The sequence below is a fragment of the Phyllobates terribilis genome, unplaced genomic scaffold (assembly GCF_046119375.1).
Source record: "Phyllobates terribilis strain yellow unplaced genomic scaffold, ASM4611937v1 Scaffold_7__3_contigs__length_470593459, whole genome shotgun sequence".
Taxonomy (NCBI): Eukaryota; Metazoa; Chordata; class Amphibia; order Anura; family Dendrobatidae; genus Phyllobates; species Phyllobates terribilis.
The window spans coordinates 198,553,154-198,576,271 of record NW_027362767.1 but is presented as its reverse complement, the minus strand read 5'-3'; the positions used below and the strand labels follow the sequence as shown (position 1 = coordinate 198,576,271).

The 23,118-nt window shown below is 41.3% G+C and overlaps 1 protein-coding gene across 1 annotated transcript in view; it reads left to right on the top strand.

The window, feature by feature from the left end:
- CNGA2 (cyclic nucleotide gated channel subunit alpha 2) overlaps positions 1 to 11,649 on the top strand; it is a 103,038-nt gene extending 91,389 nt beyond the window's left edge. The window contains exons 7-8 of the mRNA XM_073637743.1: positions 8,957 to 9,720; positions 10,639 to 11,649. Coding sequence (XP_073493844.1) covers positions 8,957 to 9,720; positions 10,639 to 11,244 — 1,370 coding nt within the window. The 3' untranslated portion in view covers positions 11,245 to 11,649. The remainder of the gene's footprint in view (positions 1 to 8,956; positions 9,721 to 10,638) is intronic.
- The last annotated feature ends 11,469 nt before the right edge of the window (positions 11,650 to 23,118 follow it).

Sequence of the window (23,118 nt, the reverse complement as noted above, 5' to 3'; positions counted from 1 at the left end):
TGAAGGAAAAATGCCCTTGAAATGGACAAAGACCCCAAACACACCAGCAAGTGGGCAACATCATGGTTCAAGACCAGCAAGATTGATGTTATGATGTGGCCGCCCATTCCCCAGACATCAATCTGGTTGAGAATTTGTGGAGCGACATCAAAAATGCAAAAGAAGTGTAGAATGTAGCAGTCAGCTTTGGCGGCGATATCCGTGCGCAGGTGTCAGATGTTCGGTGACTCCATGCCACACAAATGTAAAGCAGTTATCAGAAATAAAGGCTATAGAACAATATATTAGCTCAGTGATTAACAGAAAAGCGAAGTCTGGAAACAAAGTTCAGGTTATACTGGAAATATTCCAGTTTGTGAATGATAATGCGGACACTGCTATATTTTGCTCATGTGTTCATTTGGAGTTGAATGTGCAGCTCCCGGGACCTCTGTGATATGGAACTAGATGCGATTATGAGGATGGAGCTTTTTCTCAGTTGTTAAACACACTGCTATTATTTTGCACATACAGGTGCTTCTCACAAAATTAGAATATCATCAAAAAGTTAATTTATTTCAGTTCTTCAAATCAAAAAGTGAAACTCCTATATTATATAGAGTCATTACACACAGAGGGATCTATTATATAGAGTCATTACACACAGAGGGGTCTATTATATAGAGTCATTACACACAGAGGAATCTATTATATAGAGTCATTACACACAGAGGGATCTATTATATAGAGTCATTACACACAGAGGAATCTATTATATAGAGCCATTACACACAGAGGGATCTATTATATAGAGTCATTACACACAGAGGGATCTATTATATAGAGTCATTACACACAGAGGAATCTATTATATAGAGTCATTACACACAGAGGGATCTATTATATAGAGTCATTACACACAGAGGGATCTATTATATGGAGTCATTACACACAGAAGGATCTATTATATAGAGTCATTACACACAGAGGAATCTATTATATAGAGTCATTACACACAGAGGGATCTATTATATAGAGTCATTACACACAGAGGGATCTATTATATAGAGTCATTACACACAGAGGGATCTATTATATAGAGTCATTACACACAGAGGGATCTATTATATAGAGTCATTACACGCAGAGGGATCTATTATATACAGTCATTACACGCAGAGGGATTAATTATATAGAGTCATTACACGCAGAGGGATCTATTATATAGAGTCATTACACGCAGAGGGATCTATTATATAGAGTCATTACACGCAGAGGGATCTATTATATAGAGTCATTACACACAGAGTGATCTATTATATAGAGCCATGACAGACAGAGTGATCTATTATATAGAGCCATTACACACAGAGGGATCTATTATATAGAGCCATTACACACAGAGGGATCTATTATATAGAGTCATTACACACAGAGGGATCTATTATATAGAGTCATTACACACAGAGGAATCTATTATATAGAGTCATTACACACAGAGGGATCTATTATATAGAGTCATTACACACAGAGGGATCTATTATATGGAGTCATTACACACAGAGGGATCTATTATATAGAGTCATTACACACAGAGGAATCTATTATATAGAGTCATTACACACAGAGGGATCTATTATATAGAGTCATTACACACAGAGCGATCTATTATATAGAGTCATTACACACAGAGGGATCTATTATATAGAGTCATTACACACAGAGGGGTCTATTATATAGAGTCATTACACACAGAGGGATCTATTATATAGAGTCATTACACACAGAGGGACCTATTATATAGAGTCATTACACACAGAGGGATCTATTATATAGAGTCATTATACACAGAGGGATCTATTATATAGAGTCATTACACACAGAGGGATCTATTATATAGAGTCATTACACACAGAGGGATCTATTATATAGAGTCATTACACACAGAGGGATCTATTATATAGAGTCATTACACACAGAGGGATCTATTATATAGAGTCATTACACACAGAGGGATCTATTATATAGAGTCATTACACACAGAGGGATCTATTATATAGAGCCATTACACACAGAGGGATCTATTATATAGAGCCATTACACACAGAGGGATCTATTATATAGAGTCATTACACACAGAGGGATCTATTATATAGAGTCATTACACACAGAGGGATCTATTATATAGAGTCATTACACACAGAGGGATCTATTATATAGAGTCATTACACACAGAGGGATCTATTATATAGAGTCATTACACACAGAGGGATCTATTATATAGAGTCATTACACACAGAGGGATCTATTATATACAGTCATTACACACAGAGGGATCAATTATATAGAGTCATTACACGCAGAGGGATCTATTATATAGAGTCATTACACGCAGAGGGATCTATTATATAGAGTCATTACACGCAGAAGGATCTATTATATAGAGTCATTACACGCAGAGGGATCTATTATATAGAGTCATTACACACAGAGTGATCTATTATATAGAGCCATGACAGACAGAGTGATCTATTATATAGAGCCATTACACACAGAGGGATCTATTATATAGAGTCATTACACACAGAGGGATCTATTATATAGAGTCATTACACACAGAGGGATCTATTATATAGAGTCATTACACACAGAGGGATCTATTATATAGAGTCATTACACACAGAGGGATCTATTATATAGAGTCATTACACACAGAGGGATCTATTATATAGAGTCATTACACACAGAGGGATCTATTATATACAGTCATTACACACAGAGGGATCAATTATATAGAGTCATTACACGCAGAGGGATCTATTATATAGAGTCATTACACGCAGAGGGATCTATTATATAGAGTCATTACACGCAGAAGGATCTATTATATAGAGTCATTACACACAGAGGGATCTATTATATAGAGTCATTACACACAGAGTGATCTATTATATAGAGCCATGACAGACAGAGTGATCTATTATATAGAGCCATTACACACAGAGGGATCTATTATATAGAGTCATTACACACAGAGGGATCTATTATATAGAGTCATTACACACAGAGGGATCTATTATATAGAGTCATTACACACAGAGGGATCTATTATATAGAGTCATTACACACAGAGGGATCTATTATATAGAGTCATTACACACAGAGGGATCTATTATATACAGTCATTACACACAGAGGGATCAATTATATAGAGTCATTACACGCAGAGGGATCTATTATATAGAGTCATTACACGCAGAGGGATCTATTATATAGAGTCATTACACGCAGAAGGATCTATTATATAGAGTCATTACACACAGAGGGATCTATTATATAGAGTCATTACACACAGAGTGATCTATTATATAGAGCCATGACAGACAGAGTGATCTATTATATAGAGCCATTACACACAGAGGGATCTATTATATAGAGCCATTACACACAGAGGGATCTATTATATAGAGTCATTACACACAGAGGGATCTATTATATAGAGTCATTACACACAGAGGAATCTATTATATAGAGTCATTACACACAGAGGGATCTATTATATAGAGTCATTACACACAGAGGGATCTATTATATGGAGTCATTACACACAGAGGGATCTATTATATAGAGTCATTACACACAGAGGAATCTATTATATAGAGTCATTACACACAGAGGGATCTATTATATAGAGTCATTACACACAGAGGGATCTATTATATAGAGTCATTACACACAGAGGGATCTATTATATAGAGTCATTACACACAGAGGGATCTATTATATAGAGTCATTACACACAGAGGGATCTATTATATAGAGTCATTACACACAGAGGGATCTATTATATAGAGCCATTACACACAGAGGGATCTATTATATAGAGTCATTACACACAGAGGGATCTATTATATAGAGTCATTACACACAGAGGGATCTATTATATAGAGTCATTACACACAGAGGGATCTATTATATAGAGTCATTACACACAGAGGGATCTATTATATAGAGTCATTACACACAGAGGGATCTATTATATACAGTCATTACACACAGAGGGATCAATTATATAGAGTCATTACACACAGAGGGATCTATTATATAGAGTCATTACACGCAGAGGGATCTATTATATAGAGTCATTACACGCAGAAGGATCTATTATATAGTCATTACACACAGAGGGATCTATTATATAGAGTCATTACACACAGAGTGATCTATTATATAGAGCCATGACAGACAGAGTGATCTATTATATAGAGCCATTACACACAGAGGGATCTATTATATAGAGCCATTACACACAGAGGGATCTATTATATAGAGTCATTACACACAGAGGGATCTATTATATAGAGTCATTACACACAGAGGAATCTATTATATAGAGTCATTACACACAGAGGGATCTATTATATAGAGTCATTACACACAGAGGGATCTATTATATGGAGTCATTACACACAGAGGGATCTATTATATAGAGCCATTACACACAGAGGGATCTATTATATAGAGTCATTACACACAGAGGGATCTATTATATAGAGCCATTACACACAGAGGGATCTATTATATAGAGCCATTACACGCAGAGGGATCTATTATATAGAGTCATTACACGCAGAGGGATCTATTATATAGAGTCATTACACACAGAGGGATCTATTATATAGAGTCATTACACGCAGAGGGATCTATTATATAGATTCATTACACGCAGAGGGATCTATTATATAGAGTCATTACACGCAGAGGGATCTATTATAGATTCATTACACGCAGAGGGATCTATTATAGATTCATTACACGCAGAGGGATCTATTATATAGAGTCATTACACGCATTGGGATCTATTATATAGATTCATTACACACAGAGGGATCTATTATATAGAGTCATTACACACAGAGGGATCTATTATATAGAGTCATTACACACAGAGGGATCTATTATATAGAGCCATTACACACAGAGGGATCTATTATGTAGAGTCATTACACACAGAGCGATCTATTATATAGAGCCATTACACACAGAGGGATCTATTATATAGAGTCATTACACACAGAGGGATCTATTATACAGAGCCATTACACACAGAGGGATCTATTATATAGAGCCATTACACACAGAGGGATCTATTATATAGAGCCATTACACACAGAGGGATCTATTATATAGAGTCATTACACGCAGAGGGATCTATTATATAGAGTAATTACACGCGGAGGGATCTATTATATAGTCATTACACACAGAGGGATCTATTATATAGAGCCATTACACACAGAGGGATCTATTATATAGAGCCATTACACGCAGAGGGATCTATTATATAGAGTCATTACACGCAGAGGGATCTATTATATAGATTCATTATACGCAGAGGGATCTATTATATAGATTCATTACACACAGAGGGATCTATTATATAGAGTCATTACACACAGAGGGATCTATTATATAGTGTCATTACACACAGAGGGATCTATTATATAGAGTCATTACACACAGAGGGATCTATTATATAGAGTCATTACACACAGAGATATCTATTATATAGTGTCATTACACACAGAGGGATCTATTATATAGAGTCATTACAGACAGAGGGATCTATTATATAGAGTCATTACACAAAGAGGGATCTATTATATAGAGTCATTACACACAGAGGGATCTATTATATAGAGTCATTACACACAGAGGGATCTATTATATAGTCATTACACACAGAGGGATCTATTATATAGAGTCATTGCACACAGAGGGATCTATTATATAGAGTCATTACACACAGAGGGATCTATTATATAGAGTCATTACACACAGAGCGATCTATTATATAGATTCATTACACAAAGAGGGATCTATTATATAGAGTCATTACATGCAGAGGGATCTATTATATAGAGTCATTACACGCAGAGGGATCTATTATATAGAGTCATTACACGCAGAGGGATCTATTATATAGAGTCATTACACACAGAGCGATCTATTATATAGAGTCATTACACACAGAGGGATCTATTATATAGAGTCATTACACACAGAGGGATCTATTATATACAGTCATTACACACAGAGGGATCTATTATATAGAGTCATTACACACAGAGGGATCTATTATATAGAGTCATTACACACAGAGGGATCTATTATATAGAGTCATTACACACAGAGGGATCAATTATATAGAGTCATTACACACAGAGGGATCTATTATATAGTCATTACACACAGAGGGATCTATTATATAGAGTCATTACACGCAGAAGGATCTATTATATAGAGTAATTACACGCGGAGGGATCTATTATATAGTCATTACACACAGAGGGATCTATTATATAGAGCCATTACACACAGAGGGATCTATTATATAGAGCCATTACACACAGAGGGATCTATTATATAGAGCCATTACACACAGAGGGATCTATTATATAGAGTCATTACACACAGAGTGATCTATTATATAGAGTCATTACACACAGAGGGATCTATTATATAGATTCATTACACAAAGAGGGATCTATTATATAGAGTCATTACATGCAGAGGGATCTATTATATAGAGTCATTACACGCAGAGGGATCTATTATATAGAGTCATTACACGCAGAGGGATCTATTATATAGAGTCATTACACACAGAGCGATCTATTATATAGAGTCATTACACACAGAGGGATCTATTATATAGAGTCATTACACACAGAGGGATCTATTATATACAGTCATTACACACAGAGGGATCTATTATATAGAGTCATTACACACAGAGGGATCTATTATATAGAGTCATTACACACAGAGGGATCTATTATATAGAGTCATTACACACAGAGGGATCAATTATATAGAGTCATTACACACAGAGGGATCTATTATATAGTCATTACACACAGAGGGATCTATTATATAGAGTCATTACACGCAGAAGGATCTATTATATAGAGTAATTACACGCGGAGGGATCTATTATATAGTCATTACACACAGAGGGATCTATTATATAGAGCCATTACACACAGAGGGATCTATTATATAGAGCCATTACACACAGAGGGATCTATTATATAGAGCCATTACACACAGAGGGATCTATTATATAGAGTCATTACACACAGAGTGATCTATTATATAGAGTCATTACACACAGAGGGATCTATTATATAGAGTCATTACACACAGAGGGATCTATTATATAGTGTCATTACACACAGAGTGATCTATTATATAGAGCCATTACACACAGAGGGATCTATTTTATAGAGTCATTACACACAGAGGGATCTATTATATAGAGTCATTACACACAGAGGGATCTATTATATAGAGTCATTACACACAGAGGGATCTATTATATAGAGTCATTACACACAGATGGATCTATTATATAGAGTCATTACACACAGAGGGATCTATTATATAGAGTCATTACACACAGAGGGATCTATTTCACGTGTTTATTTCTGTTTAGGTTGATGATTATGACTTACAGCCAATGAAAACATAAAAGTCATTATCTCAGTAAATTAGAATAATTAACAAAAAAACACCTGCAAAGGCTTCCGAAGCGTTTAAAAAGGTCCATTTAGTCTGTTTCAGTAGGCTTCACAATCATGGGGAAGACTGCTGACTTAACAGATGTCCAGAAGGCAGTCATTGACACTCTCCACAAGGAGGGTAACTCACAAAAGGCCATTGGTAAAGAAGCTGGCTGTTCACAGAGTGCTGTATCCAAGCATATTAATGGAAAGTTGAGTGGAAGGAAAAAGTGTGGTAGAAAAAGGTGCACAAGAAACCGGGATAACAGCAGCCTTGAAAGGATTGCTAAGAAAAGGCTATTCGAAAATTTGGGTGAGATTCACAAGGAGTGGACTGCTGCTGGAGTCATTGCTTCAAGAGCCACCACACACAGACGTATCCAGGACATGGGCTACAAGTGTCACATTCCTTGTGTCAATCCACTCATGACCAATAGACAATGCCAGAAGCATCTTTCCTGGGCCAAGGAGAAAAAGACCTGGACTGTTCTCAGTGCTCCAAGGTGTTGTTTTCAGATGAAAGTAAGTTTTGCTTTTCATTTGGAAATGAAAGTCCCAGAGTCTGGAGGAAGAGTGGAGAGGCCACAATCCAAGCTGCTGGAGGTCTAGTGTGAAGTCTCCACAATCAGTGATGGTTTGGGGAGCCATGTCATCTGCTGGTGTAGGTCCACTGTGTTTTATCAAGACCAAAGTCAGCGCTTTGGAGATGGAAATATCAGTCTCCAGCAGGACTTGGCACCTGTCCACACTGCCAAAAGTACCAATACCTGGTTTACACACAACAGTATCACTGTGCTTGATTGGCAGCAAACTCGCCTGACCTTAACCCCATAGAGAATCTATTATAGAGAATCTATGGGGTATTGTCAAGAGGAAGATGAGAGACCCCAGACCCAACAATGCAGACGAGCTGAAGGGGGCTATCAAAGCCACCTGGGCTTCCATAACACCTCAGCAGAGCCACAGGCTGATCGCTCCATGCCACAGGCTGATCGCCTCCATGCCACATTGCCGCATTGATGCAGTAATTGATGCCAAAGTAGCCCAACCAAGTATTGAGGGCATTTACTGAACAGACATTTCAGTAGGACATTTCGGATTTTAAAATCATTTTTCAAGCTGTTATAAAGTATTCTAATTTACTGAGATAATGACTTTTGTGTTTTCATTGGCTGTAAGCCATAATCATCACCATTACAAGAAATACACACTAGAAATAGATCACTTTTTGTATTGAAGAACTGAAATAAATTAACTTTTTGATGATATTCTAATTTTGTGAGAAGCACCTGTAGCTGTACTGTCTGTACACGTTCACTATATATTCATGCACAATTAGAACAACTAAGTAAAAACTACTCCAAAATGTAAAAACCTTACAGATCTGCCCTCATTTTTTCTTCTCTCCTTAGGATTCTTAGAGCAAGGACTACTTGTCCGAGATCCCAAGATGCTCAGTGACAGTTACATCGGAACCTTGCAGTTTAAGCTAGACTTCATCTCGATACTTCCCACAGACCTGGGCTACCTTGGACTGGGAATTCACCGCCCAGAGCTTCGCTTTAACCGGCTACTACATTTCCCTCGCATGTTTGAATGTTTTGACCAGACTGAGACTCGAACCAGTTACCCAAACATCTTCCGAATATTCAATCTCGTCCTGTATATTCTCCTCATTATCCACTGGAATGCTTGCATTTATTATGCTATATCTAAAGCTATTGGCTTTGGGGTGGACACATGGGTTTATCCTAATATTACTGATCCCACCTATGGCTACCTGACACGTGAATATGTCTACTGCTTATACTGGTCCACTTTAACACTCACTACAATTGGAGAAACCCCTCCGCCAGTTACAGACACAGAGTACCTTTTTGTCATCTTTGATTTTCTCGTTGGTGTTTTGATCTTTGCTACTATTGTAGGAAATGTTGGTTCCATGATCTCTAACATGAATGCAACCAGGGCAGAGTTCCAGTCTAAGATAGATGCTATCAAACACTATATGCAATTTAGAAAGGTGAGCAAAGACCTGGAGGCCAAGGTTATCCGGTGGTTTGACTATCTTTGGACCAACAAAAAGACAGTGGACGAAAGAGAAGTGCTGAAAAATCTACCTGACAAACTGAGGGCAGAAATCGCCATAAATGTTCATCTGGACACACTTAAGAAGGTAAGTTGCTGCTCAAATCTCCGTCTCTATAGTTGTTTTTTATTAATTAATGTTATTATTATTTTATATTTTTATTTTTTTTTCTACTTGCCATTCATTTTCATTTATATAAAACACAAAACACTGTCCTGTTATATGTTATTTATGTCATTTCAAGAGATGAGCAAATAAATTTGTGTGGAATTGAATTCTACTGAAATTTACAAAAATCCACATTTGCCAAAATGCAGATTTTTTTTGTAATTAGCTTCCACGTGGACTAAGCAAAATGGAGTCCAATGGCCACCATTTTTGTTAACCATAAAGTGCCATCAATTGGTTAAAAAAAACTAAACAATGTTATACTCACCTCACCACTCATCTCTCTGGCCCCTCTGCTATTCACCGCTACCTGTCCACTCCTCGCTGCATCTTCTGATCCACCGATGCTCGCACTACAATATTCGGTCCTCTTGCACTCGTCTTCCTGGGTATCATGGCACCCTGGAGAGTTCTGCGCAGGGTGTGGGCGTTGAACGGCATCATGACATCATGACATGTGCTGTTGACCTCCTGCAGAACTGTGCTGAACCCTCGCAGGCACCATGACACACAGAAGCCCAGCACGACGCGAGAGGACAAAGGATTCCAACATGGGCAGAAAATGCGGCGAGGACCAAAAAAGTGGCAGTGAGTAGCAGAGGGGCCGGAGAGGTGAGTAGAAGGTGAGTACAACGATTGTTTATTTTTTTACATATTACATTTATTATGAGACCCCAAAGCATAATTAGGAACTTTAACTTCTAAGAGGATAACTTCTCCGCAAATCAAATTTCCCAGGAAAAACCACGTAAACAGGCAAATTTGATTTTTGCCTCATCTCTAGTAATTTCTCATCTCTGATCCATCTCTGATCCATGCATTGTGATTTTTTTGTAGGTACGCATCTTTCAAAATTGTGAGGCTGGACTCCTAGTAGAGTTGGTCCTCAAACTGCGCCCTCAGGTTTTCAGCCCAGGAGATTACATCTGCCGGAAAGGAGATATTGGCCGGGAAATGTACATAATCAAGGAAGGAAAGCTCGCTGTAGTCGGGGAAGATGGAATTACTCAATATGCTGTTCTAACTTCAGGGAGTTGTTTTGGTGAAATTAGTATTCTGAATATTGAGGGAAGCAAGATGGGCAACCGTCGGACAGCCAACATTCGAAGCCTGGGTTACTCTGACCTTTTCTGCCTTTCAAAGGATGATCTCATGGAGGCTTTGGTAGAATATCCAGATGCAAAGAATATTCTTGAGGAAAGAGGAAGAGAAATCCTTGTAAAAGAGGGTCTACTTGATGAAACAAAGGAGAAAAATGCAATGAGAGGTAAATCTGCAGAAGAGAAAGTAGAGCTTTTAGAGTCCAATCTGGATCTCCTGCACACTCGATTTGCCCGCTTGCTGCGAGAATATAGTGATGCGCAGCAAAGTCTCAAACAAAGGGTCTCGCTGGTGGAGGGAAGATTAAAAGACCTGCAAAGTGGTGAGATCTCCTCAGATTAAACGGAAGGAAAGTGAGAACCCTAAGAACATATTTTCAGTTTTTTCTTTTTTTTATAAAAATGGCTTTTTCGCATCAGCTGCCCTGAGATTTTACTCATCTGATCAGAATATTACAGCTCAGTTGTTATTTTTTTATTGCATTTTCAATACAAGTACTTACCATTTCTTAAAATCTCAGACTTTTTCCACTTCTAAAGCTTTTGGTGCAACTCACACTCCCTAGTAGATAGATAATTGTGTCCGCAGGGACCTGAGAATCAAACACATTACTAATTAACCTCATGGTTCCAGCATATGGCTGTTTCATATGTGCTTCATCTCTTGGGGACTTGCTAAGCAACCAAGCAAACTTATCCTATCAATAAGGAACATAAAAAGGAAACTCTGCTTGCACAAACATTGCATTGCTGATAGATTATTTACTTTATGATCAGAGAACTTTGCTGTAAAGAAGAAGCAAAATATTAAAGAACTAGCTATTGAGCCCTTTCTACGCCCGGGTGACGAGCATTTTTATTGGTATATCATCTCCAATCCTGGTATTTGTGATGCCCCCATCCTCGTATTTGTGCTCCCCAATCCTGTTCCCCCATCCTGTTATGTGCTGCCTTCATCCCTATTCTGGTATGCATGGCACCCCTCACCCCCAATCCTGGTACGCATGGCACCCCTCACCCCCAATCCTGGTACGCATGGCACCCCTCACCCCCAATCCTGTATGCATGGCACCCCTCACCCCCAATCCTGTATGCATGGCACCTCTCACCACTAATCCCGGTATGCATGGTACCCCTCATCCCTATCCTGGTATGCATGGCACGCCTCACCTCCAATGCTGGTATGCATGGCACCCCTCACCCCCAATCCTGTATGCATGGCACCCCTCACCCCCAATCCTGGTATGCATGGCACCCCTCACCCCCAATCCTGGTACGCATGGCACCCCTCACCCCCAATCCTGGTACGCATGGCACCCCTCACCCCCAATCCTGGTACGCATGGCACCCCTCACCCCCAATCCTGGTATACATGGCACCCCTCACCCCCAATCCTGTATGCATGGCACCCCTCACCCCCAATCCTGTATGCATGGCACCCTTAACCCCCAATCCTGGTACGCATGGCACCCCTCACCCCCAATCCTGGTATACATGGCACCCCTCACCCCCAATCCTGTATGCATGGCACCCCTCACCCCCAATCCTGGTATGCATGGCACCTCTCACCACTAATCCTGGTATGCATGGCACCACTCACCCCCAATCCTGGTATGCATGGCACCCCTCATCCCCAATCCAGGCATGCATGGCACCCCTCATCCCCAATCCTGGCATGCATGGCACCCCTCATCCCCAATCCTGGCATGCATGGCGCCCCTCATCCTGGTATGCATGGCTCCCTTATCCTGTTATGCATGGTATCCCTCATCCCTATCTGGAATGCATGGCCCCCCCAGATCCCTATCCCTATCCTGGTATGCGTTGCCCCCTCACCCCCCATTCCTGGTATGCATGGTCCCCTCATCCCCCCAATCCTGGTATGTGTGGCCCTCTCATCCCTCAATCCTGGTATGTATGGTACTCCTCATCCCCCAATCCTGGTATGTGTGGCCCCCTCATCCCCCAATCCTGGTATGTGTGGCCCCCTCACCTCCCAATCCTGGTATGCATGGTACTCCTCATCCCCCAATCCTGGTATGTGTGGCCCCCTCATCCCCCAATCCTGGTAAGTGTGGCCCCCTCACCTCCCAATCCTGGTATGCATGGTACCCCTCATACCCCAATCCTGGTATGTGTGGCTCCCTCACCCCCTAATCCTGGAATGCATGGTATCCTCTGCACACATACAAAAAATATAAACACTTATACTCACCTTTCTTCCCTGTGCTCCAGCGCTGCTGTGTCCTGTTCTGCCGGAGGCCGGGGGAGGAGTGTGGCGCCAAAGCACCGCGCTGTCCAGCGACATTTTGCTGAAGACACATTTGTGTGTCTTCAGTAAAATGGTGCCGGATAGTGCTATGCGCATGCGCCGATTCCGACGCCTTCACTCTGCCCCCGGTCTCCAGCCAGAAAAGAGGCGCCACGGCAACGCTCCTCCCAGTCAGGTAAGTATGGCGCCGAAGATCGTGGTATGCGTTCAGTGTCTACATATACCGCGATCTCCGGCACCATACACTCCTCTTACCTGTAACGGCTCCATGCGTTCTTCTGTCTGGAGCCAGACTGTGCGTCGCGCATGCGCAGTCTATAGAGGCTTCAGACAGAGGGACGCTTGGCCAGTTATATTATAGATTGTGCTTTACTGAACCTATGGTGTGAAAGATGCCTGAGTGTTCATGTGGATGTATTGGTGCAGTGAGATGGGGGTTTTCAGGGACCTGTTCTTTGGATCATTGTGGGTCTATGTGGTGGGTCCACAAGCAATCAGCAAGTTGTCACTTATTCTGTTGATTGCTGATAACTCTCTAAGTTCAGACAACTCCTTTAAGGAGGAGCTTTCACCAAAAGTTTCATGTTGAGCTGGACTCAGAATGTAATAGGGGCTGCAGAGTGGAATAAAATTTTTTTTTTTAATTTCCCCCCTTTTTTTTTGGTCAATATGGCCGTGTGAGGGCTTATTTTTTGCGGGACAAGCTGTACTTTTGAACAACACCATTGCTTTTACCATATCGAGTACTGGAAAACGGGAAAAAAATTACAAGTGCGATGAAATTGCAAACAAAGTGCAATTCCACAGTTGTTGTTTTTTTTATTTTATTTTTTTTTATCATGTTCACTAAATGCTAAAACTGAGCTGGCAGTATGATTCTCCAGCTCATTACGAGTTCGTAGATACCAAACATTTGGTACGCCGTTTACCGGTCGAATTAATACTTTTTTTATATTGATTGATTGGTCGATTCTGAACGTGGCGATACCACATGTGATTTTTTTTTCATTATTGTTTTATATTGAATGAGGCGAAAGGGGGGTGATTTAAACTTTTATATTTTTTTAAAATATTTTTAAAAACATTTTTTTTTACTTTTTGCATGCTTCAATAGTCTCCATGGGAGACTAGAAGCTGCGATTGTCTGATCGCCTGTGTGTAGCAGAATTGCTCACTTGCTGTAAGTGCCGACTGCTGGGCAACGCTCATAGCAATCTGGCAATGACAAACGCAGGGGTCTCCTGCAGACCCCAGATTGTCATGCCAACCCTTCTACGACCCGCGGTCATGTGATGGGCGGGGATAGTGACGCGCTTCAGGTAAGCACAACTTAAATGCTGCTGTCAGAGATTGACAGCAGCATTTAACTAGTTTATAGCTGCAGGTGGATCGCGATTCCACCTGCGGCTGTTAGGCTGTCATGTACCCGGAAAGGTGCGGGCTCAGCGCCGGAGCCCGCACTAAAGGGAGGGACCCGACGTGAGCCGTACTATTACGACACAAGTCGGAAAAGGGTTAAATACTTTGATTGCTAATATCTCTGCAACTGAGAGGCGAAATAAAAAAAAAAAAAAAAAATGTTATTCCGCTTTGTCGTCACTATTACATGATGTGTCCAGTGCAACCTGAAAAAATTGGTGAAAGGTCCTCTTTAAGGACATTAAAGGGGTAGTCCGAAGTTCAAAGTAATTTTCCTCCTTACTCCCTATCTATTTAGTGTCATAATATAAACTATTTTCTAATATACTTGAATTAAAAATTCCCTGTCCTTCCCTAACTACACTATATAACTGCTTTTCCATTTTTATTTTCACTTACGTTTTGATGATGCTTTGTTTGAGAATTCTCAGTACATTCTGGGATATTCGAACAAAGCGACATCAGGGGGCAGAGACTACGGTCACTGCTGCGGCCTCTGCCCCCTCCCTAAAATGAAGCGTCATCAGTGATATTCATTTCAGAGGCTGGTCTAGTCCCTGCGCACTGTGCGATGTGCACAATGACAGCTCACTCTCTCGCTGCTGTTTGAGATCAACAGTAACGAGCCGAAAACAGAGCAGTGACATCACTTGCGGGGCAGTGCTGGTCTCTGCACACTGGGTATGATGACAATGCTCTGTTGCCAGCTCATTGCTGATCCGAGCTTACATCAGAGAGCGCACTGTCATTGTGCACATCACACGGTGCACATCGCGCAGGGACTAGCCCAGACACTGAAATGAGTGCCAATGATGAAATTTAATTTCAGGGTGGGGGCAGCCTCTGCCCCCGATGATGCTTCATTTGAGTATTCCAGTATGCACTGGGAATTCTCAATAAAGCGTCATCAAAAAGGAAATGAAAAAAAATAGAAAAGCAATTAGATAGTGTAGTGAGGGAATGGTAGGGAATTTTTAATACAAGTATGTTATAAAATAGTTTAGATTATGACTCTGAATAGATACGGATTTAGGAGGAAAATTACTTTGGACTTCAGACCACCCCTATAAATCACACACATGTGGTGGATGAGTTTCTCAAATCGATTGTTAAAGGGTTGTTCAAATGTTCCTTTTTAGGAGTGCACTGCTCCTTTGCCTCCCGGCTTCCTGTTAGTCGCTCCTGAAGATTGACGATTCATTCAAGCGGCATGGTAGTGGCGCTAGCCCGAATCAAACACTTTCCAATGCTGCTAGAAGGGAATGAAGCTGACCAGATCTAGTGAATGGGCCAGCTTCAGGGTAGTAAGCAGACTCTAAAGCATACAGTCTACAAGAAGCGAGAGCTCCTTTCCTAGGTAACTGGCCACTCCAATACTGCAGGGCAACGAGCTGTACACTATAAAACTAAAAACCCCTCTGTTCTTGAGAACAGAGATGATTTTTAATAGGAGGTAAATTGCAAAGTTGCTGGTTTTTAAAAGCAGTTTGCAATTTTAGCCTCTTTAGAACTTGAGGCAACCTCTTTAAATGGACACATGTTTTTTGCAGGCAAACATAGGCTATACAACCCCTGGCAAAAAATTTTGGAATCACCGGGTTCGGAGGATGTTCATTCAGTTGTTTAATGTTGTTGAAAAAAAGCAGATCCCAGACATGGCACAAAACTAAAGTCATTTCAAATGGCAACTTTAGGGCTTTGAGAAACACTAAAAGAAATCAAGATTAAAAATGAGGTACTCAGTAAGGGTAATTTTTTGCAGACCAAGCAGAGGGAAAAAATTATGGAATCACTCAATTCTGTGGAGAAAATTATGGAATCATGAAAAACAAATACACAAAAGAACACTCCAATACATCACTAGTATTTTGTTGCACCACCTCTGGCTTTAATAACAGCTTGCAGTCTCTGAGGCATGGACTTAATGAGTGACAAACAGTACTCTTCATCAATCTGGCTCCAACTTTCTCTGATTGCTGTTGACAGATCAGCTTTGCAGGTTGGAGCCTTGTCATGGACTATTTTCTTCAACTTCCACCAATGATTTTCAATTGGATTGAGATCCGGACTATTTGCAGGCCATGACATTGACCTTATGTGTCTTCTTTCAAGGAATGTTTTCACAGTTTTTGCTCTATGGCAGGATGCATTATCATCTTGAAAAATGATGTCATCATCCCCAAACATCCTTTCAATTGATGGGATAAGAAAACTGTCCAAAATATCAATGTATACTTGGGCATTTATTAAAGATGTAATGACAGCCATCTCCCCAGTGCCTTTACCTGACATGCAGCCCCATATCATCAATGACTGTGGAAATTTGCATGTTCTCTTCGTGCAGTCATCTTTATAAATCTCATTGGAACGGCAGCAAACAAAAGTTCCAGCATCATCACCTTGCCCAATGCAGATTCGTGAGTCATCGCTGAATATGACTTTCATTCAGTCATCCACAGTCCACGATAGCTTTTCCTTAGCCCACTGTAACCTTGTTTTTGCGTTTAGGTGTTAATGATGGCTTATGTTTAGCTTTTCTGTATGTAAATCCCATTTCCTTTAGGCGGTTTCTTACAGTTCGGTCACAGACATTGACTCCAGTTTCTTCCCATTCGTTCCTCATTTGTTTTGTTGTGCATTTCCTGTTTTGGAGACATATTGCTTTAAGTTTCCGGTCTTGACGCTTTAAAGTCTTCCTTGGTCTACCTGTATGTTTGCCTTTAACAACCTTCCCATGTTGTTTGTATTTGGTCCAGATTTTAGACACAGCTGACTGTAAACAACCAACATCTTTTGCAACATTGCGTGATGATTTACCTTCTTTTAAGAGTTTGCTAATCCTCTCCTTTGTTTAAATTGACATCTCTCGTGCTGGAGCCATGATTCATGTCAGTCCACTTGGTGCAACAGCTCTCCAAGGTGTGATCACTCCTTTTTAGATGCAGACTAATGAGCAGATCTAATTTGATGCAGATGTTAGTTTTGGAAATGAAAATTTACAGGGTGATTCCATAATATTTTCCTCAGAATTGAGTGATTCCATAATTTTTTCCCCTTTTTTCTTTTAGTGTTTCTCAAAGCCCTAAAGTTGCCATTTGAAATGACTTTAGTTTTGTGCCATGTCTGTGATCTGCTTTTTTTCAACAATATTAAAACAACTGAATGAACATCCTCCGTGGCCGGTGATTCCATAATTTTTGCCAGGGGTTGTATAACGTGCAATAGCACGTGGCAACTAACATTAATGACCGCTCAAATTTGCAAGTAAATGTGCTGTCTGTGTTTATCTACACAATGATGCAGACGTTTAACAATTAATTTGAAAATACTTCCCGTTGTGGGTCTTGATTTCGCTAGCTGATACGCAGATACCCCTACAAGCCAATAGCTACACACTTTTAACTGATTAAAGGAGCTCTTAGTGAATAGAAATAAAAATAAAGAACTAAAGACACTAACATTACAAATAAATTCTTATATACCTTTAATCATCAAATCACAATCGTTTTGTCTAGTGAGGTAATCATATCATATTAAAATGGCTGCTGTCTTGTTACACTTACAGAAATCTGTCCTAGAATGTTAGTACAGGTGCCTGTGAGCATGTGCAGTAGAATCTCTGCCAACTCCCTTCATGTGTTGAAAGATGTGCTGCCTGTGGATATTCTGATGTAAAACTGGAAATATCAGGAGTGCCGGGATAAGAAGAGGAGGATCACACTGCTGTCCTCCTGTCTATCTGATATAATACTGGGAATACCAGGGGTGCTGAGGTAAGAAGAGACTGCTCACACTGTGTCCACCCTGTCTATCTGATCTAATACTGGGGATACCAGGGGTGCTGAGGTAAGAAGAGACTGCTCACACTGCTGTCCACCCTGTCTATCTGATCTAACACTGGGGATACCAGAGGTGCTGAGGTAAGAAGAGACTGCTCACACTGCTGTCCACCCTGTCTATCTGATCTAACACTGGGGATACCAGGGGTGCTAAGGTAAGAAGAGACTGCTCACACTGTATCCACCTTGTCTATCTGATCTAGTACTGGGGATACCAGGGGTGCTGAGGTAAGAAGAGACTGCTCACACTGTATCCACCTTGTCTATCTGATCTAATACTGGGGATACCAGGGGTGCTGAGGTAAGAAGAGGCTGCTCACACTGCTGTCCACCCTGTCTATCTGATCTAACACTGGGGATACCATGGGTGCTGAGGTAAGAAGAGACTGCTCACATGGCTGTCCACCCTGTCTATCTGATCTAAAACTGGGGATACCAGGGGTGCTGAGGTAAGAAGAGACTGCTCACACTGCTGTCCACCCTGTCTATCTGATCTAACATTGGGGATACCAGGGGTGCTGAGGTAAGAAGAGACTGCTCACACTGCTGTCCACCCTGTCTATCTGATCTAACACTGGGGATACCAGGGGTGCTGAGGTAAGAAGAGACTGCTCACACTGCTGTCCACCCCGTCTATCTGATCTAACACTGGGGATACCAGGGGTGCTGAGGTAAGAAGAGACTGCTCACACTGCTGTCCACCCTGTCTGTCTGATCTAACACTGGGGATACCAGGGGTGCTGAGGTAAGAAGAGACTGCTCACACTGCTGTCCACCCTGTCTGTCTGATCTAACACTGGGGATACCAGGGGTGCTGAGGTAAGAAGAGACTGCTCACACTGTATCCACCTTGTCTATCTGATCTAGTACTGGGGATACCAGGGGTGCTGAGGTAAGAAGAGACTGCTCACACTGTATCCACCTTGTCTATCTGATCTAATACTGGGGATACCAGGGGTGCTGAGGTAAGAAGAGGCTGCTCACACTGCTGTCCACCCTGTCTATCTGATCTAACATTGAGGATACCAGGGGTGCTGAGGTAAGAAGAGACTGCTCACACTGCTGTCCACCCTGTCTATCTGATCTAACACAGGGGATACCATGGGTGCTGAGTTAAGAAGAGGCTGCTCACACTGCTGTCCACCCTGTCTATCTGATCTAACATTGGGGATACTAGGGGTGCTGAAGTAAGAAGAGACTGCTCACACTGCTGTCCACCCTGTCTATCTGATCTAACACTGGGGATACCATGGGTGCTGAGGTAAGAAGAGACTGCTCACACTGCTGTCCACCCTGTCTATCTGATCTAAAACTGGGGATACCAGGGGTGCTGAGTTAAGAAGAGGCTGCTCACACTGCTGTCCGTCCTGTCTTTCTGATCTAATACTGGAGACAACGGGGTACTGAGATAAGAAGAGGCTGCTCACACTGCTGTCCACATTGTCATTCTGAATGACTATATATGATTTACACCGCATTCCAAAACATTATGCAAAGTGCAATAAAGATGTAATTTGTTTTTGACTGACCACATTTTACCACGGTACAAAAAGAAGAACCGTGTCATCCGTACCAAAGTCATTTTCATGCCGACAATGCCCCATCTCATGCTGCAAAGAAAACCAGAGTCATTGGCTGCTATGGGCATAAGAGGAGAGAAACTCATGGTGTGGCCACCACCCTCCCCTAACCTCAGCTCTATTGAGAACCTTTAGAGTATCATCAAGAAAAAGATCTATGAGGTGGGAGGCCGATCACATCAAAACAGCAGCTTTGGGGGCGATTCTAACATCCTGGAAAGAAATTCAAGAAGAAACCCATCAAAAAGTCACAAAGATGCAAGAATTGTGAAGGTGATATCAAAGAAGGGTCCTGGGTTAAAAGTAACTTGGCCTGTTAAGATGTTTTTGATTGAAAAAGCTTTTGATTTCAGTAAATGTGACCTCTTAATGCTGAAAATTCCACAAATGATCATTTTCAGTTTTTTACAACCCATAAAATTTTGGAAACTCCATTGTGCAGAAGAATTTGTTGTTTTAATTGTAATTTTTTTCTAGTTTTAAAATAAACCCTGTTCTCATTGGGAGGTTTGTCTAATAAAACGTGAATTATCATCTAATGGTTGATGATTTGGACATTATACTGACTCATCTGCATCCATCATTTAGTAAAATCAGAGACAAAAAGCATTTGCATTATAATTTGGGATGCGTTTAGGTATCGCCAGGTCTGTTCTGTGGGACTTACGATTGCACATGCTCACAAGCTCATGAATTAACAGTTTAGGACAGGTTTCGGTCAGTATAAAGGGACAGTGGCCATTTTAATTCCATAGTGATTACCTCCCTACACAAAATGATTATGATTTACTAATTAATTGCATTAATGGCAGAATTCTGGCATAAATCGCTTTGAAAAGTCGCAAAATTTTTGACTCTTAGTTGCATAAAAGTTTGGTGATTTTTGCCGTTTTCACACAAATTCATGATCAGCTGTGGCATTCCTTTCTCTAGAAATCTCACTCCAGTCTCTAATTGGAGTAAGATTTCTGTCCTGGAGCATGGAGGCGTCTACTCCAACACAGTCCCTCATCAACACTGGCAAAAAAATCACCGGTCTTGATGAATCGGGGCCATAACGTTTAGTCAAATCCACACTAACAGGTAAAAAGTGTTAAAGAAGTAGGTACGGTATCTCATTTATTAAACAATGAACTATTAAGAAGCTGTTATATTTATTTATGATAATTGCTCAACATTTGAAATTTTAGAAAAAAAAGTGTTTCTATGAGGATTTTATATCAAATTAATATGGCAATATTAAATAAAGATCTGGACTTATCAGGGCCCACTGAGTTACCCTTGTGGAGTGACGGCTGGCCGGTGGAGCGAACTAGCATAGGAAGGTAGTCAAGTCAGGTCAAAACCAGAGAGGGTTGTGGTCAGAAGGATGATGCCAAGATCAGTAACAGGAGAACGGAGTCAGAGGTAGAATCGTGAGGCAGGCGGGAAGTCAAAACAGTCCAAAGCCAGTAGCGAGAAACTAGCAAGATGAATAAAGACAGAACTTCAGGAGTATAAACCAATTAAAGAAGTTGCCCAGGATAATTTATATTTTTTTTACTATGGTAAATATGCTAACAGGGATAATTACCTTACCTGCCTATTCTACCTGGTGCCGGTTCAAAGTGGTCACCGACCGCTCCTGCTGGCTATTCAGCGGCCCCATGTCAACAGAGCAGTTTTTCCTCTTCCGCTCTGTCGACGGGGCGTAACTGCTGATGTGATTTCAGCTGGCTCCCCGCAGTTAGAAAGTGGGGAGCTGGCTGTCAATCAGCATGAAATCAGCACTTATGCCCCGTCAACAGAGCACAGCGGAAGAGAAGCTGCTACTTTGTCAAAGTGATGTAAGCAGAAGCCGCTGAATTGCCATCAGGAGCTATCTACAGGGTCGCCAACTTGACTTTTAATTTTTTATAGACAGCTTATCAAAAATCGCAGACTGACGATATTCTTTACGGACAGATTTGACAATCTTAATAAATCATTATGATTATAAGTGATCCATGATTACAGACCTGATATGAAGATTTCAGCTGTATTCACTGTGAACTAATGATAATTACAGTCAAAATAATCTGTATAAGTTTCTTCCTCTTCAAAAAAATCACAGACACCTTCATTTTTTTTTTTAAGGACAGGGCAAAAAAGAGCCCCATTTTTACTGACTCTCCTGGTATTTCTGGACGGTTGGTAACGCAGGCTGTCTGTGACCGCTCTGTGGCGGCGTAGATTGGCACCGGGCATCTCCTACATTGTGCCTGCCTCCAGCTGTTAACTGGGCACGCTTTCTGGGCTGTCCAGGTCACAGCTATGGGGGAGCCAGGTGCCATGTAGCAGTGAGCTACAATTTCAGTGTTCAGCACTACTAGTGATAGGAGGTGCCGGGATGAGGGCAACGGAGGTGCCGGGATGCGGTGAGTAGAGCATCAGAGCAGTGAGCGGCAGTCTGACATTGTACCACTAATCCCAGACTCCTGTGCAGTTCTCACCACTGGAGAAGTCACCGCTGCAGCGATGCTCTGAGCAGTTAGAGCACTGCATACAGCGGAGACATCTTCCAGCTGTGAGAATAGTGCGGGAGCCTGGGATTAGTAGTACAATGCCAGGTGGCCGACCACCACTCACCTCCACCATCAGCCTGCAGTTTCCAGTGCAGTGCGGTGTAATCATCACGCTGCTGTGATCTGCTGTGTGTAAGCCTCATTCAGACATCCCTGCATTACAGACATCCATGTAACTAATGCGCATCATGTGTGATACAGCCAACAGTGCCGCATATCTAATGCCCATCATGTGTAATACAGACTGCAGAGCGGCGTATCTAATCCCCATCGTGTGAAACAACCCTCAGAACAGTGTATCTAATGGCCATCATGTGCGATATAACCCTCAGAACAGCGTATCCAATGCGCATCATGTGCGATATAACCCACAGAGGCACTGGCGGAGTTTCATCTCCTGGCAGTCTTCAGTAAAATGGTTTGTCATTGAACAGAGATCTAAATTCGCGCATGAGCTGCCAACTGAAGACCACCACGAGATGAATCTGCGCATGCCCAGCCACTGGTGACGTTTTACTGAAGACCGCCAGGAGATGAATCTGCGCATGCCCTGCCACTGGTGAC